A 22,543-nucleotide genomic window follows, 5' to 3' on the forward strand; every position below is an offset into this window, starting at 1 on the left:
TATATATATATATATATATATATATATATATATATATATATATATATATATATGTGTTAATATATTATCATCATTTCATTGTGTTACTCCTGTAAAGTTTGAAACTGCCTCAATATGAAGTTCTTGTTTTTTCATGTGAAAAAAATCTCCTGAATGCGTCTTTGCAGTGTAAAGAAGGAGGATTCCCTCATGACCTCTGGTTAAGCGTGAGCGCCGAGAACGTGTCTGTATACAAGAGAGGGGAGCCAAAGCCTCTGGAGACATTCCCGTATGAACACATTGTCTTCTTCGGTGCCCCGCAGTCCTGCACATACAAGATCACTGTGGATGAGAGGGAAATGTTCTTTGAGACACCAGAGGTACACTTTTTATTGTAACTTCTCAGTTTCTCATCTTTAACTTATTAAAATGTTGTCGAATTGCAACTACAGACTTTGTGTATTATACATGAATTTTACATAACAGTCCACAAAGCAGTGCATGATACTAAAAAAAGCAAGTAAAAGGTGCAGATTATTTTTAGATCAGAATTTTAAATCAGAAATGTGGTGTCTATTTATATTTACCCCCTCTGAGTCAATACTTTGTTCGGATCCCCATCCATGCGGCATGATGGGTTGAAGAATCACTTTAGCTGCTGTTAGAGCAATATATTTGATGGAGTTTCTCCAGAGATTTCATTTTGTGCAATTTTTCTTAGAAATTAGCTCAAACTTTTAGTCGCTTTTAGTCATTTTTACTTCTTGCTACAGATTCTCAATAAGATTTAGGTCTAAAGCTCCTAAAATGAATATACTTCGCTGTAAACCATTCCCTTGTAAACCTGGCTGCATGTTTAGTGGCATCCTACCAGAAGGTGAACCCAAAACCCATTTGCAATCACTAATTATTTTTCTTTCCCCTAGTCAGCTCAATCCATCTTCATGTTAAATTTTATCCCCTTAGATCTCACCTAAGAGAAAGCATTCCCCCTGTGTAATGTTGACATCCGCCTTTTCCCCCCCTGTTATTTGTTATTTACTCTTAAGTTAAATACTGTGTTTATTTACCTCCAAATACTCCTTTACACCCTGCCTAAAACACTCCTGTTTGTTCTGATGTGATTAAAACACTTGATCCACATGATCACTCTGTCCTCAAACAAGACTGTCAAACATTTGACAAGAACTTTTATTGTTTTTTAAAACTTTAATTGCCATATTTTAAATGAGCACCTAATGAGCAGTATCTTCTGCCTATTTAATAAAAAAACTTATTCGTTGCACTTGAACTTATACAAATCCACTGGGGCATTAGGATACCTTGAATACAAATGAAGGGCACATATTTTAGTTTTCATTTGTTAAAAAAGAAAGAAAAATACTATTATATACTCCTTTGTGTAAGTCTATCAAATAAAGTACAGATGAAATGCATAATAATCTGTGTTTTTAGCTTTACAAATAAAAAACATTAAAGGAGTATAGCTTGTTTAGCAAGCCTCAGTAGATAATGCAGTTTTGGTTTTGCTTCCAAAGCCACAGACTCACCTTTAATTTGCTGCATTTTTTGTCAGGTTGGAGAGATTACAAAGATCATGAAAGCCTACATAAACATGATCGTGAAGAAGCGCTGCAGCGTCAAATCTGTGTCCAGTTACGGAACCAACTGGATCCGGTGATCTGCTGGAGGCCACGCCATACCTACTCAGCTGCATAACCGAGATGGAGACGATGTGAAGGGACTAAAAGAGGAACAACATGGAGTTTTTTGCCACAAAGTGTTGAAATTAACATTCTTCCATTTAGAAATCTCCATAATATTAACCTAACATTTAATTCTCCTACTTTTATGGGCGGAAAATCTGAATGTTTATCCCCTTGGACGTCCACAATGTCACTCTGCCATGTACTCTTCCAAAAACCTTTACACTTGTTTAAAAAAAAAAAAAATCTGGTGTGTTCTTTTACTGGATATAATTTAAAGATCTTTCTTTTAGCACAGTTGGAAACACCGAAACATCCAAATGACCAATTTGGAAAATCTCAGACATCATCTGTGAATGTGCTGCAGTAGCATTCACACACTGAAAGTGTTGGCACCTTTATTTATAAGAATTTTTTTTTAATGCTAGAGTTTTTGGCCCCTTTCTAATGAATGTTCTCCTGAATGGAGATCCCCTCAGGGTATTTATGAAGTCCCCCTCCTCTTGCCTTACTAAACAGCATAAATGTGGCCTTGCAGAAGCAGAAGATGAACTGGTTTGTTATTATTCGTGTGTGAGGCAAAAAACACTTCTCTAACAGGTAAAAAAAAGAACCGCAACTAATGAAACTTGATTAACCAGATACATCAATTGAAAATAGAACATCTTTGTTAACATGACTGAAAATGACTAATTTTAGAATATTTGAGCTACTCTCCATGAGCAAAAACAAACATGAGCTGAATGTATGTTTAAAAGTAGCCAAATTGTGTGTTTTAGAATAAAAGCATGACAGCATTCATCGCATCTGAGAGCATAGTTTAATTCTGTGCTTTTTTTTTTTTTTTTTGCTTTTAGAAATGTTAGCAGCCCAATTAGGGGTCTGATATTTATTTATAAAAACGTTTGATTTGAGCGAGAACGAAGCTTGAAATTCATTGTTAGTTTTATTTGTTCTCTTATGGACAAAGCAAATGTTGCTTAGTGTTACAAGATGTATAATCGACATTTTTTGCCATGTTCCTGGGCTTCCCTGACTGTTAGAGACAAACTGAAACTATTTTTTATCATTGCAGAATAGTTTATGGTTAGAGTAATGTCATTTCAACCTAATGAGCTTAGTATTTACCTCACGTTAGATCACTGTTCACACTCTGTTGCGTTCTGACCATTTTCACCCACAGTGGGCGCTCTGGTCAGCTGCCGGCGGCCACACCAGAGAGCGAGCCACGTTGCCGTTGACAATGACTGTTTTTTGTGTTGTTGTTTTTTTTTTCAGACTTCTGATTGTTTTATGAGGCAAAAAAATTGTGGAAAAGAAAAAAAAAGACTGAAAATGTTTTATATCAGAATTTTAAAAATGCTTTAATAAATTATTGTATTTGAAATGTTGTCTGTGTTGTAATTTATACATGAAAATGTCTGAATATCAAGCTTTAAAGGGCTCATATTACAGTGCATTTTTAAAAATGATGCCTCCAGAGCATGGTTTTACAGTTTGAGCAGGAAAATTCCTCTCAAATTAGACGAGCGGCATGTGCCGATAACCTCCCCCTTCACCCCTCTCTGGAACGAGCTGTTTTGGCTTTCTTCGTCCTCCCGAAGGATGTACCCCAACACCCTGCAACAACAACAACCAGTCAGAGCTCATAATGATGGCAGACAGAAGAACAGAATAATAAATAAAAAATGAAAAAAAACACATAACAGGATCAGCTTGACAATCATAAATTAATGTCTCATTGCCATTAATTTATGATTTTAAAAACACTCATACACATTTTTTATTCCATCAACATATGGACAAATCTCACTCTAATCATCTCAGTACAGAGCATTCCTTCTACATACGGAACGATCCAGTTTTTCATGGGAGCTTGAAAACCTAGATTATAAACAACCTTAAAATAAACAAACATGTGATGCTATAGCCTCTTTTTGCTGTAATAAACTAACCAAGCAGCTACTGAAAAAGGGTAGACTTGCTGCATACGTCAATGTGAGGGATTTGCACAAACCAGCCAGAAAACCACTGAAATCTTTCAAAAAAAGTCTTAATTTATTCCCAAAATGTTAAAATATATATATATATAAACTGGGCCCAAAAACAGAGGTCAAGAAAACAGAATTCAATTCAGGCTTTAAAATAAAGAACTAAAGCACAAACTGACCTAACAAACAGGACATGAGGGAAACTCAAATAGTGGCTGATCAGACCACTGTTGACACACAAACTAATAAACAAATAAACTTAATTAAACAGATAAATACTGGCCAGACACAAAATTCTTTAAATTTAACTAATTAACAAAATTATATTTTGTTAATTATATTTAAACAAATTTCCCTTCAAATTACAAATGGTTTGACCCGCTGATTAGCCTGCAACCATCAATTGAGGAAAGGTGGAGCTCATTGTAGCCCTCCATCAGCAGATCCCAAGGAAACTAGCAACTCAAAGAAAAAAGAAATCAATCAGTTGCAACTTGACAAAAAAAACAAAAAAAACCTGAAAAATAAAGTTTACTAAATGTGTGCACTGCAAAAAGTTAACTTAAAGTCAGGCTAATGAAAATTTATGAAATGTGCAACTGATTTTGGAAATAAAAAATGTAAAAGTTACCACACAGCTTCAGAGTGTGACTGCAGGCTGTCACAGTCATGTAAGGAAAAGGCTGTTTGTAAACCACAGAGAAGATTATCCATGTATATAAAAAAAAAAAAAAAAATCAAAACAGCTGAGGACACAAACGTTAGCTGCATTTCTAACGTGTTTGCGGGCTAAACATTCCAACACAGTAAAGTTGTTTCCGGCTCTTGCTTTAAAAGCTTTGTTTACACTTCTGGCCTTAATGCTCAGTTCTGATATTTTTCTGTGAAATCCAATTGCTTTGCATGGTTGTTCACGTTTCCAAATATATGCAACTTGTATGTGATCTCCCGTCTGAACTGCATGCATGCATGCGAGTGTGCTCTTTGTTTGTGGAAGTAACCATGAATGGTAGTGCTGAAGCTCATCTTTCATTTCTTAATCAACTGGAGCCGGCGCATTTACAACGCTTTTCAAGACTGACGTTCAGGTCAAATGAATGCGGCCTGTTCAGACACAGGTCGCACTGGAAAAGATCAGATGTGTATCGAATTTAGGACGACATATCCAAGTGGCCTTGGTCGCATTTGAAAAAAAAAAATCTGAAAAAAATGTGTTGTTTAGAAAAGATCAGATACAGGTCGCATATGGGCAAAAAAAATCAGATTTGAGACCCTTCATACGGGAGTGTGAATGGAGCCTCACCATGTCTGGTTGGATGCTGGGTGTTGGTGAGCAGAGAGTGCCTGATGTCCCCACCTGACATCATAAAGGGCTTGAGCATTTTCAGCACACATTAACTATGAGGGGGAAAAAAACAATGAGAAAGGGTAAAGCTTTTATTTTTTTCATTTGTAAACCTCGTACACAGGTTGCAGGACACCTATGACTATTAGAAAATGTTTTTAAAGTGAGTTTTGCAAAATATGGGACCTTTAAACATGAATAAGTTACAAAAGACTGATAAATATTAAACCTTAGTTAACTTCTTATTCTCTGGCGACCTGTCCAGGGTGTACCCCGCCTCTTGCCCGTATACAGCTGGAGATAGGCACCAGCACCCCTCACCACCCCACTTGGGATTAAGCATGTAAGAAGATGGATGGATGGATGGATGAAACTTCTTATTCTCTCATATATTTCATTTTGTTTGTTTTTTTTACCAGAAAAAATATATAAAAAAAATCTCTTTTATCAAAAGTTTATTTATTTTTGTATCTCAGAGCTAAAACATATGGACTGACTAACTGTGGAAAAAGTTATATATTTAATATTTTTATTTCTATTTATTTTGAGGATTATGACTTGCAGCCAATGAAAACTCAGATTTTAATTTCTTGAATAATATGATGACATTAAAGCAAAAAAGGAGAACAAATACATTGCTAAACCAGAAATGTTACTTAATAGCCTAGTCAGTCATGGAGAAGGCTGCTGACCAGACAGTTAACAGAGATTCACTGACACCCTCTATTAGACGCAAAAGCTAAGAGCCAAAGAAACTCGCTGTTACCTGATGGGTTTATCTAACAATATTGCAAAAATGTTTAATGTAAGGAAACCATAAAGGCAAAAAAAAGAAAACACACAAAAGACAAGGATAACTGCAGTCTTGAGAGTTTTGTGATGGGGTGGTGGCCTAGTGGTTAGGGCATTGCGCTTGGTATCCCGGGGTTCTGAGTTCCAGCTCCTTTCCCATAGACTCCCACTCTTGGACCCTGAGCAAGACCCTTAACCTCTGATTGCTCCCCAGGTGCACCATGATGGCAGCCCACTGCTCCCTAAGGGGATGGGTTAAAAGCAGAGAGTAAATTTTATTGCTTTGTACTTGTGACTGTAATGACAATAAAATAGCAGGGGAAAAAATGAAACATAATCAATATGTTTCATTGTTTGAACTGAATAACAACAGCAGTTTAACTTTATTTAGACACACACTGGGTTATTGAGACGTCCTTTATTATGATAAAGAATACTACACTCCTTATATAGGATTCTTCACATCCGCCAAAGGAAACACCTTTCCAGACTTCACAATTTTTTTTAAAAGCTTTGAAAATCAAAATGAAAAAGATTAACATGGAGGAAAATTTTATATTTGGCATGTTTTACACATCACTGTTAAAAAACCCAAAACTGACAGAAAAGATTAGAAAAAAAGGGAGCAAGAATATTTATCTATAGTGGTGCGACCATGGCTCAGGATATAGTGGTTCATCCTGTTACTGCTGTCAGTCTGCTCCAGTGCAGCTGTGGCTAAACTGTAGCTCACCACCAACAGCTTGTGAATAGATGAATGACTGAATGTAATATGAAGTGCTTTGGAGTCCATGCACTTGCTAAAGAGCTATACAAGTACAGCCCATATACCTCCAGTAATGAAATCCTGCTTTTAAAAATGTTGTTTGTTTTACTTTAGGTTGTTTAAAAAATGTTTAATGGTTTACCAAGTACAGGCCATTATTTATTGATGAGCATGCACACAAAACTCAAAGAACAGAAACAGGATTATTCACTTTGATCTTTTAGTGGTTTTATTTAGGAGAGTAGACACAGTAGATCACCGATTTTGGCAGAGAGGGACTCTTAACTCATGTTATTGCAAAGTATCCATTGTTTAAAGTTACAGTCAGACATACCTCAGTCAGCCAATCATCTTTAGGAAAATGTCATTTCAGTCTCAAACTTGTGGGTTATATGACTCTATGGTTTGCCCTAAATTGGTTCATCATGGGCCCTGTAATTTAAAATGAGTAAAGTTCTCATTTTGTACAATTAGGTTTTTATTAGTTTGCAATCCCTTGCAGAAAATAAGCATATTGCTGGTTTTAAACTAAGCGTTTATTTCACCCTATAAAGTATCATTATGTTTGCAGCTGTTTAATGACAGAAGAGTCAGCTGCTCATGACGTCATAAAGCAGACGTCCAGCCTTCACTTTGCCTCCTCACAAAAGCATTTTTTCCTCTCTACTGATCGCTAGTGGCACCATGTTCGGCTTTTTTAGCTCAGCTTCGTCTTTCTTTTCTTTCTTTTCTAACATCTGTTTCGTTGTGTTCATTATTGCTGCAGCAGATGCGGAGACTACAACGCCTTCCCCTGCTCCGGGTAAGCTTTCTTCACTTTTCTGAGTTTTTTTTTTTTTTCCTGCGCGGTCTTTGTGGTCAGGAGGTTGTCACATGACATCAGCAAATTGGTTTTAAAGTAAGGAAATGCAAAGATAAGCGATTTAGGTAATTATTTTTTGTCATTAGCTTTTTTTAAAAACTGGGTTCTTGTTGCTTTTGGCAGTTAAAGTTGTTGGTCAGTCTGGGTCAGCATCAACCCAAACTGGCTACAAAACACTCCAACTTTTACAAGCTTCTTTATAGGGAAGAGGATTAGGGCCACTGAAAAAATAAAAAGGTAACTGTTTTTTTTTTTTTTTTTCCTTTTTTCCAGTTTAATATGAGAAAAAAGTCAGAATTCTGACTTTAATCTCAGGATTGTGACTTTTTTTCTTAGACTTCTGACTTTTTTTCCTCAGAATTCTGATTATAATCTCAGAATTTTGGATCTTAATGTAGGTGGGCACCATAAAGAAAGAGATTTGGGAGCACTCCTCTTCTTTGTATGGAAGAGGATTAGGGCCACTAAAAAACAAACAAAAAAAAAACAACAACCGATTTTTACATTTTATTTCAGTTTAATATGAGGAAAAAAGTCAGAATTCTGACTTTAATCTCAGAATTCTGACTTTAATCTCAGATGGACACCATGAAGGAAGAGATGTGGGAGCAAGCAGCTTCAATGACAAAGATGTGAGTGGTTTGGGAGGGCTGATAACACATTTGTGGAAAATAATGCAATTAGGCAACTTTTTACGTGCTCAAGGGGTCCCTGGTGATGCTATTTCATTAATGCAGGAGCAGAAGGTCATTAAAACAAGAGAGCTAGTCTCTAAAACAGACATGGCTACAGCTTGATGCTAACATGTTTGTTAGCTGTCAGAATTAAGTAAGAATTCAGAGATTAAAGGCAGAATTCTGAGAAAAAAGTCAGAATTTTGAGATTAAGGTCAGAATTCTGACTTTTTTCTCATATTAAACTGAAACAAAATGTAAAAATCTGTTGTTGTTTTTTTGTTTTTGTTTTTTTGTTTGTTTGTTTTTTAGATTAAAGTCAGAATTCAGAGATTAAAGGCAGAAGTCTGAGAAAAAAGTCAGAATTTTGACGTTTTTCCCATATTAAACTGACATATTTAAATATAAATATTTTTTTTTTTTTTTCCAGTGGTCCTAATCCTCCTACGTATCATTGTTGTTCTTCACTTCTCCGTTTTTCCCTCTGTTTCAGCTCATTGTAGCCTGGCATCAAACACAAGCTGTGATGAATGTCTGCAGAATGTGGCTGTAAGACTCCCACCCCCCTGTTGTTTCCTATATCCTGATGTGTTGTCATGGTCAGCAAATAGAAAAAAAAAAATATTCTGATCAGCAGAAATATGCTGGCTGGGGTTTAATGTCTTTTGTACTATTTAGGCCTACTTATTGACCCTTTAATTTTGTATTGTTTTTAAAGTTAAATTTTAGATTTTTAGCCTTGCATCAAATTCTGCAAATATAGTAGAGTATGACTCTAGGTGGCGCTGTTTCCTCTTTACATCCTACCTGTCCTGTTCCCCGTCTTCCCCGATAAAAACATATAGATTTACTTAAAATACAAAGTTAAAAGAATATCTTCAATTTTAATCTGTTTTTATAATGCCAACGAATTTTGTTTGATTTTGCATTGTGACCCGTTTTATTTAAACCCTATCATATTTGGTCAATAATCATGTGATTGTTAGTTTTTTGCTCCTCCCCGAAATGAAATCAACTTTTTATTTAATTTTCTGTTTGATATTGAAATTATTCGATCGAAACAAAAAAGATATATAATAAAACTGAAACTTTATCTTTTGCCAACTCCCCTCATGATGTCACTGCCAAAGCGGTTGAAGAGTGTTTTAACATGCATCTTGCACTGCCATACAAAATGTGGTAACTGCTATGAGAAATTATACTTGTCTTCATCCAAATGGATCATATTTTATCTTTGTTTAGTTCAGTTTTCTTGTTAAACTGTATTAATTTTGGAAAAGCGACCACCCCATCAAGGTGTACAGAGGAAACGGCTCCAGATAGATTGATAGATATGGGTCAGATTTTCATTTCTCCTTTGCAAGTGAACATGCACATATCTAGCTTAGCCTACATACCAATAAAAGTGTTGTGTCTCCCTTCCTGCTGCAGTGCTTGTGGTGCTCTTTGAACCAACAGTGCATTGACTACCCAGTGAAGAACATCCTGCCCCCCAGCAGTGTTTGCCCTCTGAATGATGCACGTTGGGGGGTTTGTTGGGGTAAGACTAAAAAAATTGTCCCAAACTCTTCTGTCAGCTTTTCACGTACCAAGGATATTATTAGTGCACTTTACATGTTGATCTCCACTTATTATTTTTCTTACTATAGTTTCTCACAATGTCATTTCTTTTTTTAATTATGATCTTTTTTTCCTGAATGTTAATATTCTGCAAGTTATTCGGCTGCAGTTTACACTTTAAAAAAAATAATGCAACTGCTTTTGGCATTTACTTAATCATATTTAGTTTACACAATTGTTTATGTCCTACCCTGCTAATATGAAACAATTGTGATAAAGTAACTAAATATGGTTAAGTAAATGCTAATAAGGGTTGCATTATTTTTTTCACTGTATTTTGAGTTTTGTGCATAACTTTTAAGATTTTTAAATGGAATCTTTAGCTTCTAACACTTGATTTACGCACAGAATGTACATGTGTAATGTAAAACTGGTATTCTTTGTAAGCAAAAAAATATTTTATACATTAAATTAGATATGAAAGGATATAAAATTATATAGTGTTAATAAATTAAAAACATTAGAATACTAATGATTAATTATATAAAATTAGATTTTCCAAGGTGACTAATACCCTTTCTAATGAAATCTATCACTATTGTAATCACATTTTCAGTTTATCAGATGTCTAAAATTCAAAACTTCAAAGTAAAAAATGATATAACATTTAAAAACCTTTTGAGTACAACCCAGTCACAAAACACATTTTCTATAAAAGCTTAAAACGTGTCCTGCATCAAACCTATTTTGGCAACAGGATCCTTCTTGTTAGGCATCAACGATTCCCAATGTAGCCGTTTTTGGCATCTACATATTGACAATTGGTTACTTTAACACATTTTTTATGTCCTCCTTCTAAGATGAAAAAATATGTTAAACTAAATATGATTAAGTAAAAGCCAAAAACTGTTGCACTTTTTTTTTTTTTTTTTTTCAGTACAGGAATTAGCCTATTTTCTAGCTGGCATGTCAGTCAGTGAACTATTGCCAACATTGGTTGTTATTGTTGTAATTCTGAGCCTCTTTGACCTTCTCAGCAGTTACAGGAAAATTTTATTAAAATGTGGGAACTCTTGCTGTGATTTTTAAAAACACTTTAAAATCAGATTCTATCTTGGAAACTTTTAACTCCAAATTGAATAATAGTCTTAAACCCTCGCAGGTCAGATTGTTGCATAGCTGGCTCTTCTGTTTGTTAATGGAGGATTACACCTTTCTTCTTTTAAAATTTACAGTCAACTTCCAAATATTGATTATCACAATGTCGGTGCTGGCTGGAGTCATCATCATCGCCATTCTCGTTTGCTGCTTCTGCTGCTGCAAGTGTGAGCGAATTGGGTAAGCAATGAGTCTAAGGAAACACACTGGTAGTGCAATCTGGTTTATAAGCAAATGGTGGTGAGCGTGAGACAAAGGCCTATTATTGTGAACGGCTGGGCTGACACCGCTATCTCCAAACAACTTTCTCTCACTGATGAATAAAGGCTGGGTTGGAAGAGAAGAAATACACTTTATTTTTTTAATGCTCAGTATTTTTTTAAACTTTTTTTTTTTTATTTCATAAAATTTGGAAACACAATTTTGAAAACATTGTACCTCCTGTTATTTGCAAAGTTTAAAAAGTAGATTGTCTTGAAAAGTATTTAAAGCTTTTAAACTTTTTCCATTAAAAGCTGCAAACTTTAATGTATTTTATTTCAAGGTGACACGATGGAGGAAAGCAAAGAAAATAATTATAAGCTGAATGAAAATATGTGGTTTTATTTTTTCCAAGTAAAAAAAAATTTAAAAGTCTGGTGTACGTTTTGTATTCTGCAGAACCACCTTTTGCTGCAGTTACAGCTGCAAGACCTTTAGGATATGTGTCTGCCAGCTTTCAGTGTCTAGAGAATAAAGTGTTTACCTATTCTTCTCTGGGTAACAAGAACTTGAATGTGTTAAGAACAGAAGTGTTCAGGTTTACCTGTTGGTGTTCTAGAACAGTCTGCACTTTTCTTGGGCAATTCTATTTATATAGAATTTATATAGGCCTATAATTTAATCTATAAACCATTGTATTGTGGCTCTGGCATTATGCTTAGGTTAGTTATCCCAATAAAAGAAGTTCTGCCAACAATTTAGAAATGTTTTGCCTTCTCCAATTGGTTTTCTGCCAGAACCGCCCTGTATTTCATTCCATGCTTCTACCAATCAACTCTTCCCTTTCTCTTTCAAAGCAAAGCTTTCCCACAGCATGGCACTACCACCGCTTTTTTTTTATTTTTTTTATTGGGGCTGCTTTATATTTCAGTTAAAGTACTGTTAGCTTTAAACAAATTGAATAATTCATTTCTGATAACAAACATTTTAACTTTTACTTCATCTAAGTAGAACAAACACTGTCTTTTGGCTTTCCGTCAGCAATGTATTTATTCTTGTCCCTCCTCCATGCTGATCAGAATTAAATTCAGCTCAATTCAGCGTGCAAGGGCATTCACAAGTCCATTTCTCCTTGTGCACGCTCTGTTTAAAAGTTGCTGTTTGCACTTTCTAAAAGAAAATTTGCAATTTTTCCACTATGTTAGACTCGCCCCCAGTAAGTGAAAATGGGGACGAGCATGTAGGACGGCCTTACGTAAACATATCACCAGAATGATTGACAATTAGGAGGACCACTTATTTTGATGATCCACCCAGAAAAAGAACATTCTCCACTATATCTTTAAACCATTTCATACTTGCACCTATAAAATAAAACTGTGATGATTATAAAAATACGTAATCTTCTTTTTCAGAAGCAGCAGAGAAGATGCGCAGGTGGAGAGACAGACCCGAGCGAGGAAAGCCCGTCAGAAAGCCAGGTGAATGGCTGTTCAGTAGATGTTTGCTAAGTACCGAATCAAACCCTCCCTCTTCCTCTTTCTTCTGCGAACATCTAATTTGACCTATATTCCATTAATGCCACTTAAAAAAAAAAAACAATTTCTAACATACTCTGCACATAAATCTTGTGAATTACACATAACATTAAAATCTAGCGTACAAATAAACACTCTGTCCATGTTTTCTTCCTCTTTAGGAAAACAGAGATCCAGATGAGGCATGATGAAATCAGGCACAAATATGGTGAGACCTGTTCCTTCAATGTTTCTCATCATGACTGCTAATTAAAGTGGAGAATATCAGTAAGAGGTTTTAGGATCATTAATATGCAATTTAAACAAAAGTACAATAAAGATTTATTGGATAAGGTAGGTTGAGAAACATGTTTAAATGGTCAACATTGCCATCTAGTGGATAAAGGCAAAACTGTAAAGCACACATTTAATCCACTTTTAATAATAGAAATAAATAATAATAAAAAAAGCTATTATGTTTTCCTTAACTTTGGTCTTTGATCACATGTTTTATAGGTATAACAAAGGAGAATCCATATGCCCGAATGAATGATCATTAGAAGGAATGTCAGTGAAGAGGATCTTAATGGTGGCAGTAACAATGAGACTTGCCTGTACAGAGTGTCTGTTGTTAAACTATGATCTTCTGGATTAATTTCACTTTGACGGAGTTAAGAATGAAAACTTTCTCTTTGCTTATCGTTTGTTTATGGGAAAATGCTTTCTAATGTCTGGGCTTGATTAAAAGGACTTAATATGGTTCTGAACACATGTAAAACAAGCTGTTCAAGAACAAAATGTGTTAAGAGAGAATTTTATCAAACAAGACAAGCCAAAACATCTGTGTTTTAGCTGGTCTGCTTCGACCCAACAGTATTTACAGGATTCACAAGCCTCACTTTCATACTCTACTACTGCGGTCTACTTAAAAAGGCCCATTAACAGGTTTATGTTTCATCTGATTTTAACCTTTTATTAGATTTGTTTTAAAGTCAGTGTCCTTTAATCACATGTGAATCAGATCTTTGTACAGAGAATTATAAAGTTGAAAATAAAAAGAATAAACAAAAGTTTGCTTTGTTATCTTTGATTAATAAAGTCATTTCATTTCGATTGATTAAAAAATTGGATTTCTAACAGAAATGTTGAACCACTGCTGAGTATTCGTCAGCTATTGTATGACTGGATCAATGCTTTGTGGCCTGGAGGCCATCAGCCCGTGGCACTGCTGAGGTAAACAGTTCTGTTTGCAATACTGATGGCAACATGGCAGAGAGAATCTTAAAGGGCTTTAATTTTAAAATACATCAAATGTTGATTTTTGCTGAGTAACATTTTGCTGAGTAACATCTTTGTCCCAACATTACAAAAAGTGACTATAACCTCTCTAAGGGGTTCAGTTCCTGTGTGTTTGCTGCCAAGTAGAACCTGTGTTTGTTCCATGTAGAAGTTTGTGCTGGTACCAAGTCCTGTTTAAAAATGAAAACAGCATCTCCATAACGGTTGTCAGCATAAGGAAGTATTTAAACTTTCCACTCTTCCTCCAGACTCTGGGACCTTGATTCCATAATGAAATGTAAACTTTCATCTAGGAATTGGGAAAATTGGGCAAAATCATATCCATTTCTATTTCCCTAAAGTAGTTATAAAAAGACACATTTAAAGGAGGCTTTGTCCCTAATGTAAAATTTCACATTTTCTAACAGCTTTAGAGAAACCTGATATCAAGTCTAAAAAAAAAATAAAATAAAAAAGTTCAGTGTTTATAAGAGTATAACTAAATTGAAATGGAGACCATTTCTATGTTTTTTTAAACTCGATATTTTTAAAATCTCAACATATTGCCCAGCCTTACTTTTATTTGAGGACTCTGGATCACTGAGCAGCAGTTCGATCACTTTCTCCTCATCTCAGGTAAAACGCTTGCACAGAATCCCATATCTTATTTAATCATAGCTTACATGCTAACATCATACCTTATCATGACCCAGTTGTCCAGTTTTGTAATGCTCAAATTGTATGTATTGTTGACAAAAACCAACTGTTCCAGTTGTAAGATGTTGCTCTGAACTATGGTATAAATAGTATAGAACAGATCAAGGCTGTATCCTTTTTAGTTCTAGTTTATTTTGACATTTCTGTTTCAGTTTCCTTCCATTATTAAAATAGGCAGGTATTATTTGCAGATGAAAAAATCCTTCCTTTGGATTTGCTAAACTTTTGATGTTTTTTTCCTCTCATTAGAAACAGTGTCACTTGAGGATAACCTTGTTTTCTCTCTTGACCTCAATGCAGAAAAGAGAGAAGTAATATAAAGTGTTGAAGATCTGCACTCTTCTTGACAGAATGAAGCTAGAAACCTGCTGAGTATGCCAGGAACCAGGGCGTGGTTTTGGACTTGGACCCAAATTGAGCAATCCCTTACAGTGGTTTGGTACACTCTGTAAATTAATCACCTTCTAACCTCAAACTAGCATTTATTTTATTAGGATTTTATATGGCAGACCAACACAACACAAAAGGTATAAATATAAGATTAAAGTTTTTTATTTTATAAAGAAATAAAATTGGAAATGTGAGATGTTTTTATGTTCTGCCCTGCTAAGCTGATACTTTGGAAACCCCTTTACTGCAGAAATAAAACCATAAGTATTTATGGACATGTTTCTATCATCTTTGCACTAGACTGACACTAAAGAATTCAAGCTCAAACAGAGGGAGTGTCAACAAAAAAATAACAAAAAAATTGAAAGTCATGCTTAGTTTGATTTAGGTCTGGACTGGTCTGGTGCATTCTAACACATGGGCACATTCTGATTCAATATATCATATTGTACCCCATGAACTTCCAAGAGATAATGAAAAAAATCAAAAGCAAAAGAGAGAATTGTGGATCTTATCAAGGCTGGATAATCTTAGATTAAATCTGAAGCATGAAGATAGTCTGTTCGACTGGTAAAACATCTCTACCAAATTAAAAACACCATGGAAACGTGCAGCTGTCATAATGCTCATGAAATGTATTGGTTCTGTGTCACAGAAAGGCTAAATGTTTAGACACGTGGAAAAAAACAGACATCAGTTAAGTTTTGGTCCAAACGGTTCTGCTAACTGATCAATAACCCTAAACCATTATTTAAGTTACAAAACAAAAAAAAAACAAGGACAAAAAAGTTAGTGTGTTGGAGCAGTCGTCAAAATACCCTGATGTTCTATGCAAATATGGCAGCCTGACATATTTAGAACAGTTCTCTTTAGGAATAATGGGCAAAAACAAGCTTAAAACACAAGTGTACATTTACATAGTAAATGTATGTTTATTACATTTTTTTAACTCTCAAAAGATGTGAAAACTAGCATTATTCTGTCATTATGTAAATAGGTGGGAGATTGCACGACTAACAGATTGCTGACCTCCTTTGTTCCCCAAGCCATCAAGCTGTACAACTCCTCTCTTGGGGGAAGGAGGATGGGGGACCCCCTCCTTGGACATCTTATGAAAAACATTACCTATTGTCACTCCTGTGCAATATTCCTCTCTCTCACTGTGCCAACTATTACACATGCCAACTACTGTGTAGCCTGTATAATTGTCACTTATTTATATGGTCAGTACAGCTCCACAATGCACGTGCAATAAACCAAGTCAACTACTATGTAGTCTTACCTTAGCTCTCTACTGTGCAGATAGTTTTATATTAAAGGGAAACATATTCCAGGATATTACAACTTTTTTCTTTTTTTATGCTTTTTTTGTACTAAATACACTCTTTTTAAATTGTCTGTCATATGTATTTTTTTAATGGCATCTTGCTTTAACTACTTGTACTCTATATATACTACTGGAACCAGAATTTCCCTGAAGGAGTAATCCCAAAGGATCAATAAAGCTGAGTGCAAATCTTGAGTCTAATATAAATATTAATTATAATTGACCTGAAATAAGAATTTTTTTTTTTTTTTTTTACAGTGTCCTGTCTGGCAATGGGGCAATAAGAATAATTGTCTTGATACGAGCCCAACAGATTTTGCTTTCACAAGTAATGCAGTACAGCTATTGCCATAGTTTTCTGCTTGATTTATGCATATAAAACTTTATTATTCATGCAGGGAGTATTACAGATCATATGGACACTGTAATGTAAGTAGAACAGGAAAGGAAAATCAAAAGAATTGAGAAAAGATGAAAGAAAAAGGTTCCAGTCTGCCTCATCGCATGCAAAGAGATGTAAAAAAGAAAAGCACAACCAACGGATATAGTATAAGAGATACAATAAATTAACACCTTGATACTATGGCTAAGGTATAAGTGGTATTATTTAATCTGACATGTATACTGTGGTAGCTGAAGATAAGAATATGGCTTTGTGTATGGAAGTGAATCTCTAAGTACCTGTAGATAATATCTACAGGAATAAGAAATTAGAAATAAGAAATATTTTCATGTTAGGTGGTTAGGGGAAGAAAACAATAGTTATTTCATTATGTCTGAGTGAACATCTGGTGTTAGCTATTATGTCTGAGTGAACATCTGGTGTTAGCTGCTTTTTCCCCTATAATGAAACAAATGTGAAATTATATTAGGGAAAAAAATCTGTAACCTGTTATATATTGTGACTCAATTGCCTGCTGTGGCAGTCTCCTCACCAGTCTGCTATCTACTACATCCCAGCCTTAGTAATAGAAAAAAATAATTAATGTCCAAACTTAATGTCACAAAATTAATGCTTAAGCATAAAATCCCAAAAACAATACCTAAACCTAAGTGTAGCGCCCCCTTGGGTCACAGATTTTGTTATAACACACGTTCCAGTTTTCTCGCGGGAGTGCGCAAAATCTCCGTACGCGTTCATGTATCCGCGCGCCCATGAGGTCGGCAGATCATGTGACCTCAGTAGGACCAATGAGAATGAAGAATTTCTACTGCTCCAAACCAAATAGCCGGGCCGTAGGAGGTGAGAATAACCCGCCTCAGTAGCATCGACAGCAGGCTCTACGTTTTTTCTAGACACCGGAGAAAGTAGCAGGATGTCTGAGGAGAAACCAAAGGTTGGTAAAGGGTCCGAACCGCGAAAGGTCCAGTTTAAGGGGAATATTTCATTCCCGCTGTAAGTTATCCCCGAAGGCTGCGGTAATGCTGTTTGAGCGGGTAGACGGGGAAAACAAAGGTTTGCGGATATTCTAGATTTTTGCGCATATTCCACCTAAATTTCCTCTTTCTGACTGATTATCAGAAGGCTTTCATGCTAAGCTGCGTTTGAAGCAAGCTCCGTTTCCAGATACTAGCATAGAGGATGTTTAGGGGGGGGTTAACCGTTTGCGTTTTCCCCTCAGTGTTTGCGCCATTGTAGCTCTGCGCCAGTTTTCAGCATGGGCTTAGCATGCTAAGCTAACCTCCTGGATGAACAGAGAAGCGGCATGGATGCGGGGAACGGTGATCATGGCAGCTGTAGGCGCTCATGGTGATGATGGCTGATTATGTTGCAGGAAGGAGTGAAGACAGAGAACGACCACATCAACCTGAAGGTGGCGGGTCAGGATGGATCAGTGGTCCAGTTTAAGATCAAGAGGCACACTCCTCTCAGCAAACTCATGAAGGCTTACTGCGAAAGACAGGCAAGCCACCTCAAATACTCCCTGTTTGTCTCCAATAGAGATCCTTGTTTTTTGTTTTTTAAACATTGTCATCACAACAGCTGCCTTAAGATGTAAAATCTGACTAATCAGGATTGTATGTTTCTCTTTCCAGGGGCTTTCAATTCGTCAGATAAGGTTTAGGTTTGATGGACAGCCGATCAATGAAACAGACACACCTGCACAGGTTGGTTCAACACATCTCACATGTTGATATAAAGCAAGGTTTTATTTTTCAGATTGATCAAAATTTTGCATGTTGGAAGCAGTCTGTTAAGCAGTTGCTTCCATGCTATGTTCACCTCTACTTTCAGGGGCGGAGTTAGATGGAGGGCCAGGGGTGGCCACCCTTAAGGTTGATTTATGCTTTGAAACTAGGTCGTCTGCGTAGTAGGGGTGTAAATCACACCCATCAGGCTAGACAATGTTTCAAATTTGAAATTGATCAATGAAAGCTGTAATATCGTTATGCATTTTATTTGAGAAACAACAGAAACTAACAGAAGTAGAAAAGTTGTACTCCACCTATTCCCATAAAACCTCATTCACTGAAAAATAATAATGCCCCCTGCGTTATAGATTCTGAAAGGCTTTGCAACAAAAAACTGCACAAAATCAGTGCAATGAGTGCAATTCAATACCTCGGGTCCAGAGTGTCGGCGTCCCCGCCCCCTCTGGAGACAGTCTGCTGCACCTCTCCCAAATTGTAGCTTACCACAGACAGTGTCGCAAACAGGAGGCCAGCTTGTTTTGTTTTTATGACCAAATTGCAGAAAAACAGCTTGTGAAGTTTGACCCGCTAGAAGAGCGAGGTGCGCGAGAATGCTGGGACCCTTTTTCCACCCGGATCCCTGCTCTTTTTGGCCCTCGTGTCCCTCCATTGTCGGACAAACTCGCCCCCACTTCCTCACCGCCTCGGCCGTATCTAGACCCACAGCGTGTACGTGTAGCCCAGACCACGCTTTAATATGGGGCATAAATCAAAAATGTCTTCAAGCTCGCTGCGACACACTGCTGCGGGAGGATAAGCAGGAAGCGAGGTAGGACGGCAAAATAGGTTTAGTGCCACTGCAGCACGGGAGTGAGAATTACACCCATGAGCAAATGGATAAAAATAGACTGGAGAAAAAAAAAAAACATGAATCAATACTCTTGCGGACCTGTCGATGCATTGTATCGTCGGCTGTTGGATCGATGCATCGATACAAAACGATTATTTATACTCCTACTGCATAGGTGTCGCAGTGAACAAAAAGACACCCCCTCCACAGACACTCTGCTGCACCTCTCCCAAATTGTAGGTGACTGCAGACAGGAGGCCGGCTCTTGTTTTTATGACCGCAATGGCGGAAAACAACTCGCGAAGATGGACCAGCTAGAAGAGGGAGGTGGGCGAGAACGCCGGGACCCTTTATCCACCTGGATCCCCGCTCTTTTTTGCCCTCACGTCCCTCCGTTGTCGCACAAAAAGCCCCCACTTCTTTACCGCCTCGGCCTTATCTAGACCCATAGATTGTCCCTCTTGTGTTGTGGCTTGGAATATAACATGGCACAGACCACGCTTCAAAATTGAGCATAAATCAAAGATGTCTGCGTCAAGCGACACGCTGCTGGGAGTATAACCAGCCCTTTAGCCAATCGTTGGCCACCCCTACCATTTATTTCCCTCTAATACAGATGGTGGCAAAACATTAATTTTTTCATATATTAACAACAAAAACACTGGTTAATTATGCACATCAATATACTAACATTGAAGATGATAAATACAGAATTCATGCTCTTTTCAGTCATCTGGGAGTCTTCAGTGAAATCATGGATGAATAACTTTTAATAAAAACATTAAATTATCAATTTATGTAGATATTAGTACTTGTAAATATCAGTTTTATGCAGAATAATTACTGATAAAAGTAGGTAAGTAATGACAATGGAAAAGATGTTCACCCAAAACTCAAACCTAAAAGAATTTTACCCACTATACCTTTTATATAGAAAGCACGGACATTTTAATATATTCCTCTATTTGTTTGGAAAGACTGTAGAAAAGTATAGTTTGTCTTTGTCTTCATTTTCCTGTTGGAACAGTAGGGATTGACCCTGAGGTTTTGGTGCATATCTACTTTTGGCCACCCCTCAGTGTACTTTGGTTATTGCCTGGCCACCCTTATTAAAACTTTCTGGCTACGCCTCTGCTACTTTTCCAGTAAAGTGTCATGCTGCAACAAAAGACTGCTTTTCACTTCAGTTTAACTCAGAATGGCACCAAGGTTGTTAATTCCTGATTTGTGTCAAAACTATAAATGTTTTACAAATAGATCTGTAATGTTTTAACTTAATCTTTAATGCACTAAGTCCTCCCCTTGAGCTATTTTTCATAACTTTAACATAAAGATGGAGTCATCTAATTTGCCAGTCAAATACATGTGGTAAAGTTTAAAGTAATGTTTTTTTTTCTATTGGGTAACCAAATAATGAAAATCTTTCCCATTCTTCCTGACAGTAATATACATGTTACATTTTTATGGTCCAGTTCATTAAATGTAATGTGAAAATCTATATAAAACATACATTTTCAATTGATTTATGGCGGATATATCTATAGATGTTAGATTAGTAGTTCGGGATACCGGGGGTGGGGTGGGGGGGACTGATGGTAGGAAGGTGGCAAGAAGGGAAGGAGACTATGAAGGATGCAGAAAAGGCAGCGAATAAAGCCATGGAAATACACTATAATCACAGATTAGAATAAAAGTATCCCCGCGTGACTGAAGGATTAAAGTATAAGTAAGGAAGGAAGGGAGAGTTGGAGGGAAAGAGAGGAAGTCCACTGTAAGAAAAGGAAGGGAAGATATTAAGGTGACAGCAGAATGATGAAGCAACTTTATAGATATTTTTCCACTCAAAACAATTTACAGTAATAATAACGGCATAAATCCTATTATATGCAAGCAGTGGTTTAGTCAGTTTAATGATGCTTGGCTCACTGGTGCATTTCAGTGTTCTTGGTAGAAGTGATTTGTACAGCAGGAAGGGAGGGGTTTCCCCATCAAGCATTTGTCTTTAGAAATGTGCAACTTGTTAAAGTGGGTTTATTATTCTTGATTGACTGCTGAAAACTTAAACAAGTTTTGCACCAATACACATCGGAGATCTTCTGTTGGTTAATTCAGTAGATTCATTGTCTTTTTATGGTACCTAAAACCTGTTTAACTCTATCCCCAAAAAGCTCTTATTTAATATTAAATGAAATGAGTTTACTGTCATTCATTGTGCGGTTAAGTCTACATCCAAGTTTTCTGGAATCTTTAAGACTTAGTGGGAAATTATATCAAACATGATGATAAAGTATTTAGGCTGCATCTTAAAATTGGTAAGGTCTTCATCCCATCTATCTGTTGATGTGAGGAGTCTGTCCCCTGGAACATAAACCCTGCAAGGACCTTTTTCAGTTCCTCTCACTGCTGATGCAATAGGCCGGTCTGCATGTACCAAACAAGTCCTACCCCACACACTTTACTGCTAACTGAGCTATGTCTGCGTTTAATTTTAAACTGAAGTTTCCCAAATGAGTAACTTTCATTCAGTGACCAGGCTCCCAAGGAGTGGATCTCTGAGAAGGGGCAAAGGTGAAACTAAGGCCCAAACTGTCCCCTAAGCACTAGTTCTAACACTAAGCACTAAATGTCCAATTGCGTGTTTCCATGGAGGACCCGCCACATCGAGGGCCGTCTCAAACCACGTAGACTTTAGAGCCAGTGGACCGCTCAGCCCTTAAATAGCGACTCTGCAAAGGTGCAGGCTCACTGGAATTTGGCAGCAAGTGTAAAAGCCAACTTGAGGCAGAGGAAATGCTGCTTCTTCATCACACTGACAGAAAATCATAAATTAGGAAAAAGAATAAAAAAAAAAGTCTTTAATCTCTAAAGGGAAATGATTCTATTTGACCGTATGTTATGAAATTCAGACTTAATTCAAATAAAATGAAGTTACTCAAAATAATAAATAAATCAAACGAATTTACAATAACTGGGCTTTGCAGTCATCTCAACAACATAACATTTTACATGTAGAACTTTTTCAAAATGCTTTAATAATTCTTTGGTCTGAACAGGAATTGCAGCAGCAGCAGTGCATTCCACATGACTTAATTTATTTCTTTGTCTTGTTGGCACTAAGCCAGTGAGACGCTCGTTTCTTCTGGACAACATAGACATAGGACTCAGGTTTTGTCAAGACAGCCTTCTGGGATAACTTTAAAATGAAACTTATCATTCAGGATACCTTGTCTGCTGGCTTTTTTTGTTCATTCAAAGCACGGGTCTGTTATGCTGCGGTCTCTCCCAAAACTTAGCGTT

At 36.6% G+C, this 22,543-nt stretch overlaps 3 protein-coding genes across 3 annotated transcripts in view; all 3 read left to right on the top strand.

Moving 5' to 3' along the window:
* LOC107087138 (unconventional myosin-X-like) overlaps window positions 1-3,003 on the top strand; it is an 80,116-nt gene extending 77,113 nt beyond the window's left edge. The window contains exons 40-41 of the mRNA XM_015378539.1: window positions 168-359; window positions 1,556-3,003. Of these exons, the coding sequence (XP_015234025.1) occupies window positions 168-359; window positions 1,556-1,660 (297 nt within the window). The 3' untranslated portion in view covers window positions 1,661-3,003. The remainder of the gene's footprint in view (window positions 1-167; window positions 360-1,555) is intronic.
* Window positions 3,004-7,203: 4,200 nt separating this feature from the next.
* Window positions 7,204-13,604, top strand: LOC107087131 (pituitary tumor-transforming gene 1 protein-interacting protein-like). The gene is made up of 7 exons (XM_015378526.1): window positions 7,204-7,381; window positions 8,609-8,664; window positions 9,547-9,655; window positions 10,911-11,013; window positions 12,450-12,515; window positions 12,734-12,780; window positions 13,068-13,604. Exons 1-7 carry the CDS (start codon window positions 7,264-7,266, stop codon window positions 13,109-13,111), a joined length of 543 nt encoding a protein of 180 aa, XP_015234012.1. The 5' UTR covers window positions 7,204-7,263; the 3' UTR covers window positions 13,112-13,604.
* Window positions 13,605-17,444: 3,840 nt separating this feature from the next.
* LOC107087147 (small ubiquitin-related modifier 3) overlaps window positions 17,445-22,543 on the top strand; it is a 6,760-nt gene continuing 1,661 nt past the window's right edge. Inside the window, exons 1-3 of the mRNA XM_015378560.1 lie at window positions 17,445-17,600; window positions 18,039-18,167; window positions 18,301-18,372. Of these exons, the coding sequence (XP_015234046.1) occupies window positions 17,580-17,600; window positions 18,039-18,167; window positions 18,301-18,372 (222 nt within the window). The 5' untranslated portion in view covers window positions 17,445-17,579. The remainder of the gene's footprint in view (window positions 17,601-18,038; window positions 18,168-18,300; window positions 18,373-22,543) is intronic.

The sequence above is a fragment of the Cyprinodon variegatus genome, unplaced genomic scaffold (genome assembly GCF_000732505.1).
Source record: "Cyprinodon variegatus isolate N-32 unplaced genomic scaffold, C_variegatus-1.0 Scaffold174, whole genome shotgun sequence".
In the NCBI taxonomy this organism is placed as follows: domain Eukaryota; kingdom Metazoa; phylum Chordata; class Actinopteri; order Cyprinodontiformes; family Cyprinodontidae; genus Cyprinodon; species Cyprinodon variegatus.

Excerpts from the sequence above, each read along its gene's own strand:
- LOC107087131 (XM_015378526.1), top strand. The coding sequence starts at position 7,264 with ATGTTCGGCTTTTTTAGCTCAGCTTCGTCTTTCTTTTCTTTCTTTTCT. Across the intron at positions 9,656-10,910 it reads ACGTTGGGGGGTTTGTTGGG|TCAACTTCCAAATATTGATT; the intron begins GTAAGACTAAAA and ends TAAAATTTACAG. Across the intron at positions 12,781-13,067 it reads TGAAATCAGGCACAAATATG|GTATAACAAAGGAGAATCCA; the intron begins GTGAGACCTGTT and ends CATGTTTTATAG.